Genomic DNA, 9,593 nt, shown 5'->3' with positions numbered 1-9,593 from the left:
TCAACCACAAAGGAGAAGTGTTGCATCTCTGTGAGACCTTTTCACTTTCTCAATCTCACAAACATGAGCTTCTGCATGAAGATGTAAGCATATATTAGTTTATTCATTTGTCACCTAGTTAATGAGTTGTAGACATTATTATGGCAATATATTTCAGCTTAATATTACCTTTGTTGCTATTGATGTTCATATGCTTTATTAAAACTTATCATATTGCATTTAAACTACAATGATGTGGTATGCAGTGAAGAACTGTATATATGAAGGTGATTTTGAAGGTTTCTTTATTAATCTTTACATTTGTGTCTACATAAATGATGTAAATTATTTGAAAGGTCAAGTCAAAGGGATAACAGAAAGATTTGTACACAGACTCAAGATTAAAGGACGAAGCGTCTGAGTGTTTGATAAAAGTGTGTTCCTCTGCTATATGAAACTGATCAGATTTTAAAACACTAGCCTTCATACATTTGATGACTTTGTAGATAATTACAGGGAAAACACAACAAACAACTGGAGGATACACAATTAGTTCAGTTATAAAGTTATAAAATCAATTTAAAATATCAATCGTGTTTAAAAATCCTCCGACTGGATGGATTCATGGCTTGAAGCTAAAAAAAAGTCTGTGACCATCATGGTCTCGTTCTCAAACATCTTTCTGTACTGAGATGCTCATCTGCTGTCCTCAGAAGAAAAGATGCTCATGAAACTGTATGAAGACTATAGACCTGAAGAAAACAAAGATAAAACAAGTGAAACACAAACAACAGACATTTCAGCTCTTGTTCAAATATGTGTTGTGCTGTTTATAAATGATCATTTATAGCTGTTATTTATATTTAAAAAAGTACAATCTCACATAGATGGAACAAAGGTGATTTTTACAGAGCAGTGGGTTGACTGCACAACATGTTTCCATCAAGAAGTGAGTCAGTGATGTTTGTTGGAGGCCAGTGACAGACATGATGTGGTAAACATGATGGAGGTGTGTGTTTAACTGACTTACACAGACTGTTATTGTGTGTTTGTCACAGTCAGAAGTCATCTTCACCTGTATAGATCATACACAAGTATATATATATATATATATATATATATATATATATATATATATATATATATATATATATATATATATATATATTTCTAGAAGTTGAACCTCTAAATCAAGAGCAGATTTAGGTGCTAAATAATAAGCTGTTCTGTGGTGAATATACTCACATCCTCTGAACCTGAGTTGATCTTCTGTCTCAGTTTCCTGTTTAAATGATTCAGAAATTGTAGAAGAACCGAATGCAGCTAATTTAATAAGAAAAGCAGTGTTTGATCACTGTTTATGGAGCATGTGTGGATGTATGTCAGATGTTAAAAAAAAAAAATTATTATTGTTTTAAAATTTAAATTTTGTTTTGGACAAGAATTAAACAATGAAATCTGAAATGCATAAAAATATGGCAGAGGCTATTTAGACGTATAAAAAGCATGAAAATGGTAGATGTTATTTACACAAACTGTAACGAGAAGTGAAGAGCTGTTTGTGTTTAAGGTTAAATATCTGAGCAATAGTGGGCAGAGTTTATAAAAAAAAAAGCCGGCTATTTGAACTCATGTTTGAATAGACACTGCCTACAAATACACATTTGAAAAGTAGCAGATCATTTAAAAAAGTAGAAGAAATGAAAACAATGTGGAGCTGAAACCATGTCAGTGTTTCTGAGGGTAAGAAATGTTAAAAATGTCTCTCACCTGTAAATGCAGATGCTGCTTGTGATAATTAAACAGATAATAATGACTCCAGAAAATGAAAAGATGATGATGTACAGCGACATTTGTTTGAGAGATTCTGGTCTGATCTTGATTTCTGACAGACACACAAGAGTCAAACACTCATGATATCAGTCAACCAGCACTAATCACTAGTTACTAGTGAAAAACTTAAATATACTTGCTAAACCAAACTCTTTTACAAGAATATCCAAGAAGTGAAATCAAGTAATAACCTGTTATTGTTAATGTCCATCTTATTGCTCCTGGGTAACAGCTGTAGTTTCCTGCATCAGACGCTTGTATTTGTTGTATTGTTAACTCTCTTGGAGCTGCTGGGTCGATGTGAATCCTGTTTGAGCTGAAGTTTGTCTTAGTTATGTTAATATCAGAGACCTGCCTAAAAATAACTGAGTTGTTCATTTTCCATGTGAAATCGTCATCTAATTTGGTTTTGTTGCAGTGAAGTGTAACTGTTTCCCCCACAAACACTGTTTTGTTGATGTGCTGCTGTAGCTTTTGCTCTTGATTAGATTTGGAATAATCTGAAGAAAAGACACAGAAGATCCCAGTTTTGCATTGGATGTAATGGATGGTAAAATTGTGAAAATGATTTCACTGTCATCATGCAGCAGAAAACAGCAAACATGCAAAAGCTCATGAGACACAGTTAATTGTTCATGTAGTGTTAAATATTTTGAACAAAATTTTATATTCTTGTCTTTCATATTCTTTCATATATATAACCTGGCTATGTGTTCTGTACTAAACTAACTTGTCATGGCACTTGTATAGACTGTTGTTTTTCTCTTGTTGATCTGATTGTTTCTATTGTTCTCATTTGTAATTCACTTTGGATAAAAGTGTCTGCTAAATGATTAAATGTAAATGTAAAATGTAAAACATACGAATACAAACAAAACACTTTTTAACATCTGCATTAAATTTTAAACAATTGAAACAATATTATTAGTAAACAAACTATCTAAATTTAAAGCCATATCAACTCGCAGGACATCATATTTATTCCCCCTCGTGGGTTTTTGTTTCCCCTTCTTGTAATAAACCCTTTGTTTGAGAATCCCTGTCTGCACCTGAGTTCCTCCCTTACCAATACCTGACAGAATGAACCGACCACAAAGGAACTCAGCAGACAGGAGGCAATGCTGGATGGCATCAGCCAGCCAGCGAGATTGTTTTGAGGGCTCTCGCCTTGTGGTGTTCCGGGGGACCAGGGGAGGTCGTTCCGGAGCGAGCGGGCGAGAGGAGGAGCCCCAGAGGTCCCCACCTACCCAGCTGCCGGCGGTCCCGGAGGGTCGTGTCCTGGCCGTGGCAACCCTGGGGGGTCAGGCAAGCCCCTTCCAGAGTCCTGAGGTGCCCTCCTCAGCCAGCAGTCTCCCCATGAAACGAGGGAGACGGTTTTCATGGGAGTCAACTTCTGAGTCTTCGGCGTCCGAGACTGCCCTGCCCGAGACCAAACTCCCCCAACCCGCCTCTGACCCAGCTGTGGCCTCTGCACCGCGCCCAAGGAGGAAGAGGAGGAAGAGGGGGCCTGCCGGTCCTGTGACCCTGTCTCCTCCCGTGCCAGCAGCGGAGAGCGCTGGCGTGCCCGTGCCAGCAGCGGAGAGCGCTGGCGTGCCCGTGCCAGCAGTGGTGAGAGCTGGCGTGCCCGTGCCAGCAGCGGTGAGAGCTGGCGTGCCCGTGCCAGCAGCGGTGAGAGCTGGCGTGCCCGAGCCAGCAGCGGTGAGCGTGTCCGAGCCAGCAGCGGTGAGCGCTGGCGTGCCCGAGCCGGCAAAGAAGAGGGCAGTATGCAAGTCGGCAGTCGTGAGAGCGCAGGAGAGTGCCGCGGCCGACTCTGCAGCAAAGACTCTAGTTCAGTGTATCTCATCTCGTAAGGAGATGCCAATTGTCTTAGCGGCTAAAGCCTTTTCTGATTATTTGTCTAGTCTTGTCCGTATCCTAGAAGTCCCCGTCAGTCCTGTCTTGTCCTCAGACCCTGTCCCCAGAAATCCCGAGTGTCCTGATGTCGTCCCCCCGTGTCCCGTTAATGTCCCCCCGTGTCCCGTTAATGTCCCCCCGTGTCCCGTAGATGTTGTCCCCCCGTGTCCCGTAGATGTTGTCCCCCCGTGTCCCGTAGATGTTGTCCCCCCGTGTCCAGTAAGTCTTGCCCCGCGTCCCGTAAGTGTTGTCCCGCGTCCCTTGTCTGGTCCTGTCATGTCCCCTGTCAGTTGTCCCGAGACCCCTCCCCGCCCCTCACCACCCAGACCTGCCCGTACCCCCCGCCGTCAGCCTTCGTCCTGTCCTCCTAGGATTCCTACCCCACCCACCCGCCCTGGTCTGTCCCCCATGAACTTTGTGGTCCCGCCCCCTCCCCTTCCCTGTTTGTTTTTTTTGATTTGTCACCCCAACCCTGCCGTTGTGTACTCATGTTTGCCTTTGTTGTTATTTGTCATGTCCTGTTGGTTTGTGTCTGTGTCCCAGTCTGTCATGTCAGTCGTGTCCCGTGTTTGATGTTCCCTTGAGGAGCGTCTGGAAGCCGCTCCTTAAGGGAGGGGTTCTGTCATGATTCTGCCCTCGTGTCCTTGATTTTTCCTAGTCTTGAGGCAGGATCATGACAGACCCATGTTTTGTGTACAAGCGCATGGCCTTGTCTTTGGGCCATGTGCTTGTGTTGTCTCGTTGCCTTGCCCCGCCCCCCTTGTTAACCTAGTCGTGTCTTGATTGTCCTATCTGTAACACCTGTCACGTCTTGATTGTTCCCCCTATTTAGATCTCCTAGTGTGCTCTGTCTTGCGTCGGTTCATTGTACCTATGATTGTGATTGTTCCACTCTGTGATTGTTCCTTAAGAAGTGTTTGTATTACCGTGAGTGTTTGTTTATAGTTAGTATTTAGAGTCCTTGTTTATCTTGTCAGTCCAGTCCTGTTTTAGTTATTTAGTCTTTACCTTGCTCCGTGTTTTCCCCCTCGTGGGTTTTTGTTTCCCCTTCTTGTAATAAACCCTTTGTTTGAGAATCCCTGTCTGCACCTGAGTTCCTCCCTTACCAATACCTGACACTCAGGGTCTTGCAGGTGTGCTGTAGAGTCTGAACTAGTAAAGGAAGAGATGAAGACAGAGGACGATCCACATATTTACATTTTTTGTAATGCTGCCTAATATATATATATATATATATATTCTGAAGATATATATTATATACTACTCACTTACTATTCAAAGTGTGAATTCCAACACAGGTAATTTAAATGCAATATATAAAGGATGGAAGTAATGTATTCAAATATAGTTTTGTGCTTATGTCTGCAGTGACCAGTGAAACCACAGAGCACATTTCCCACAGCAGAACTGTCACATCCTGTCACTGCCTTCTGTGTTTACTTCTTATTTTTTCTTAGCTTTTACTAACACAGCAGTTTTTACCCCAACACACACACACACATTTTTAATGGCCTGGCTTGTTCTCCTTTTTATTTCTCTTGAAACTGAGTATTGCTCTGGTCTGTTATATTCTCTGGTATGAACATGAATTGTAGTTGGCTCATTACTTGTGATATTCCTCATTGGTAAGTCGCTTTAAGAGCATCTTACAGAACATAAATATTTATCTCATGTCTATGTTATGCTCATGAGTTTAATACATACTGTAGTAACTAACAATCGTTTCATGTTTATTGCTGTATTTCTGATGTACACCTTTACAACCCATCAAATTACATTGGCCTTCCATATGTGCAACATTAACTGTATGAAGTGTCACCTTTAAATTCCTGATCTCTATAATCGTCATCCAGATCAAGTATATCTGTGATTTAATTTACTATTAAACTTTTAGTATGTGAACATTTTATTTGCACATACTCTAGTCACAAACTCATATATGAAGTACAGGCCTCATCATCGTAGTTCTCTTGCAAAAGTGAACACAGCTAGATTAACTCTTCACACCTTCGTAAAAATGGTGTTTTCGAATCAAACAGTAAAAACAAGCCATCATCTACTAAGCACACAATGTGCCAACTACACTCTGATAGTATGAATACAAAACACATCTGGCTTTTGCTTTCTCTGTGTACAGATGTCAATTTGAGGTCATACTTTTGTCAGTGTCATGTAAACATACAAGGATCCAAGCTTCAAGTATTGGTGTTTATTCACACTCATCAAAACCAAGATGAAGTCAGAACACAAAATAGTAATTTCACGCAAAAAAAGACAATCAGCCTACATCATGTTGTCTTTCTGGGTCCGGCCACAAAATTTCGTCCACATCGCATGCAATATCCTCCAGTCCAAGGCACCGGGGAAAATATCTCCTTGAATGCCGTATCCAGGCTTGACATGATGCCTGGTCAGTATCTCCACATGCCTCCTCCATTGCCTGTAAAAGGGCTACCTGTTGATGAGGATGACGGTCGTACACTTTCCAGCGCCAGGCAGAGAAGAACTCCTCGAAGGGATTTAAGAATGGAGAGTATGGAGGGAGGTTGAGTGCCATGAAGGATGGGTGGTCTGTAAACCAGTTGCGGACCAAAGCAGCCCTATGGAAACTAACATTGTCCCATATGATGACATATCGGGTATGCTCTGGTCTCCGAGCAGTGAGCATGTCATGTAAGGTGTCCAGGAATGCAATAATGTGTGCAGTGTTGTATGGGCCTATGGTTGGCATGATGGTGAACAACACCATTTTGGCTTATAGCTGCACACATGGTTATGTTACCACCATGTTGTCCTGGGACATTGATGATGGCACGGTGTCCAGTAATGTTCCTGCCATGTCTCCTGGTTTTACGGAGGTTAAAACCGGCCTCATCTACCAAAAGTAACTCATGTCCCATGGCATCTGCTTCTAGTTCCATCCCTCTCTGGACAAGACAAAACAAATGCAACACATCAGGCCCATGCACAGCACTACAGTATGCACTTCCAAATTCAGAACCAATGACACTATAGCTTACCTGCACATAGTCATAACGCAGTTGCTTTACACGTTCTGTGTTTCTCTCGAAAGGAACTCTGTAAATTTGCTTCATTCTTATTCTGTGGCGCGCAAGTACACGACTTAGTGCAGAAATCCTTACACTGTGTATATTTTGAAAGATGGTGTCATTATCAATTATGCGCTGCTGTATTTCGCGCAGTCTTATTGCATTATTGGCAATCACCATGTTCACTATATGGGTCTCTTGCTCTGGAGTGAACATTCTTCCTCTGCCCCCAACATCTGGACGTCTAGCAATTCTGAAAAAAGTAACAATTCAGTATTTTTGCATGTATGGTACTGTTGTGTTTCTCATTAGAGTATGGCAGTGCTACAAAGTACTTACCGATTAATATTTCGAAATGTCCTAATGAAGCTTGCCACAGTGTAGCGGCTCAAATTAGGCTGAACCTGTTGGCCAGCTTCCCTCAGGGTCATCCCATGGTTTATGACACGGTCCACTATTGTAGCTCTGATGTCATCAGTTATTCTATTTCTTACTCTTCTTACACTTCCTCTTTCCCGTCATCGTCCTCTTCTTGCTCCTCCTTGTCCTCTAACTTCCTCTAACCCTCTCGCTTGTTCACCTCCACGTCCTCTCACTCAGCCTCCTCTGCCTCCTCTGATTCTCACTCTTCTCACTCTTACTGCTCCTTCCATTGTACTCCACACAGACAGCTTACCTGTGGCTTATTTATAGTGCTCAGGCTGATTGCAAAGTGAACTAATTATCTAAAACAGTTTTTACATGTGAAAATGTGCCAGACAGTTGGCAAAATAGTGTTAATGATAGCCATACATGTGTATAATTTTGCTAGGAGTGTGTTGGAAATTTGGTAATTGAGTGTAAGCAGTGAGTTGTGTTTAAAGTTCTGAAAAAAGAGTGTTGTGCAGTGAATTGTGCCTACAGTTTTGCAAAGTGTGTGTTACAAAATTGCAAACTGAGTGCAAAGCAGTGTTTGTGCTTTTAGTTTTGCAAACTCAGAGAGTGGTTTTGCTATACGTATTAATAGTTTTAGAAATTGTGCTACAAGAATCACGATTATCGCTTAAGCATTCAGAAAAAACTGTAAGTGTAAATAATTTTGCAAAGCTAAAAACTCTGTTTAGTCTGTTTAATTACAATGTTTCAACTTTTGTTTTCTCTGTTGTCAGAATTTATGATGGATCTTCTCTGTGTGTTTCCCTGCTATTTAACAAATGTTCAGATTTCTTTTTTTCAGTGTTTTCAATTGATTTACTTTCTTCTCTAAATGAGGAACATGTTTTTTCAACCCTTGTGTCTGAAATCTTGCAGTCTGTAAAATTATAACATTTAAAGAGCCACACAGATGGGAAATCAAAAATTACCTGTATTACAGTGTATGATGTAGCTATCCATCAGTGTAAACAATGTGCAAAGTAATTAAACCAAAAAGTACACGATTTATAAAGTTATTGGCTTCTAAAGTAAGGAGTCGACTCTGAATCTCTGAAACGAGTCGTTATAGATTTCAAATCTTTTGCCCATCTCTATGTACGTCACTAGGAACACTTTGCATAATAATCTCCGCCCCCCCCCCCCCCCCCCCCACACACACACACACAGACGCTCTGGTTGGTGTGATAGCATCAAGTCGAGGAGACAGTGTGTTTTTAATTGTAAAGGCAAGTTTGTTTTATTTTAACTGCCAAAGAATGAAGATCAGAAGAACCAATGGCTAAAATTCATTTTTACCACAATAACAGAGAAGTACAACAAATCCCTTTTGTTGTGTTCACAACATTTCACTGATGACTGCTTTTCTAATCTCAGTGAGTACAAGGCTGGATTTTCAAAGCGTTTGGCCATAAAAGAGGGTTCATTACCAACTTTATTTAGACCAACAAGCATCTCCGAATCACAACGCCAAGTATGATTATGAAGTTATGTGTTTGTTTTCTCCCGAACGTCTTATCAGTATGTGTGCTGTCTGCAGCCTTTCTCTGCGCTGATCGTCATGTACAAACACGTCAATTAAAATGAATTGTAACAAGTGCTGCTAACAGATATTCTGTGATAAAGTAATCCATATGAAAACAACGTGATGTCCAATCTTCCACGTCTCCCTTCATTATATCTAATGTGACCACGCCCCCGTGCTGAACGCGCTATTCAGATTCAAACTGAAGCGCGCGGCTTGAATACACACACACAGAAGAAAAAGCAGCGAGACTGTTCAAGTTTTTTATTTTACTGTTTGCTTCGCGATGAGAGGAATAAGACATAATTCACCCCAAACAGATGCTAACGCATTGTTTACCGTGAAGTTGTGTGCGGAACAACCAATCAAAACTGACTATGTTAGTTGACCAATCAGAACACAGTATGCTACCGAAAGGTGGGGTTTAAGGAAACTGAATCTTTTGAACAGTTTGAGTTAATTTTAAAATGATATTTTGACAAAATGACAATGTTTTTTAACCTTGGATGGATTTAAACCTATCGTACAGGACTTATAAACAGTGATAGGAAGCTTAGAATTTTCATCTTACTGGCTCTTTAACTCATTTTAAATTATGCAGCAGTTATTTTTTTACTAGAGGAAGAGTAAAGCAGGAAGCATGACACTGTGGCCGGAATAACTAACCACACACAGCTCAATGTTTCTCAAGGCCAAGAGCACTTCACACTCATTGTAAATTAATAAGAATAGTTCACAATCTGAAATCTGTTCAAGCTTTAATCCAATCTACAAATTAGATCATGAAATAATTTTAACTCAGATTAATGTTTCACGTCCACATTTATTTGGCAAGTGTTTGTGTAATGTGTGTACATTAGTACAGTTATGGGTTATTATGAAATAATGACCTGCTGACTGTA

The 9,593-nt window shown here is 40.6% G+C and overlaps 1 protein-coding gene and 1 long non-coding RNA gene across 2 annotated transcripts; both read right to left on the bottom strand.

Moving 5' to 3' along the window:
• Positions 1 to 288: 288 nt before the first annotated feature.
• Positions 289 to 2,348, bottom strand: LOC113053764 (uncharacterized). Its single transcript, XR_003277302.1, has 5 exons — positions 2,004 to 2,348; positions 1,750 to 1,864; positions 1,225 to 1,261; positions 1,010 to 1,054; positions 289 to 731 (listed from the first exon to the last, which is right to left on the bottom strand). It is a non-coding gene; the product is annotated as an uncharacterized LOC113053764 (long non-coding RNA).
• A 2,995-nt stretch (positions 2,349 to 5,343) lies between these two features.
• On the bottom strand, positions 5,344 to 8,079 carry LOC113053293 (uncharacterized). Its single transcript, XM_026218206.1, has 3 exons — positions 7,095 to 8,079; positions 6,726 to 7,008; positions 5,344 to 6,632 (listed from the first exon to the last, which is right to left on the bottom strand). The coding sequence occupies exons 1-3, from the start codon at positions 7,184 to 7,186 to the stop codon at positions 6,375 to 6,377; spliced, it is 633 nt and encodes a 210-aa protein (XP_026073991.1). The 5' UTR covers positions 7,187 to 8,079; the 3' UTR covers positions 5,344 to 6,374.
• Between the last annotated feature and the right edge of the window lie 1,514 nt (positions 8,080 to 9,593).

This window comes from Carassius auratus, chromosome 34 (genome assembly GCF_003368295.1).
Source record: "Carassius auratus strain Wakin chromosome 34, ASM336829v1, whole genome shotgun sequence".
In the NCBI taxonomy this organism is placed as follows: Eukaryota; Metazoa; Chordata; class Actinopteri; order Cypriniformes; family Cyprinidae; genus Carassius; species Carassius auratus.
This window is presented reverse-complemented; position numbering and strand designations above follow the sequence as displayed.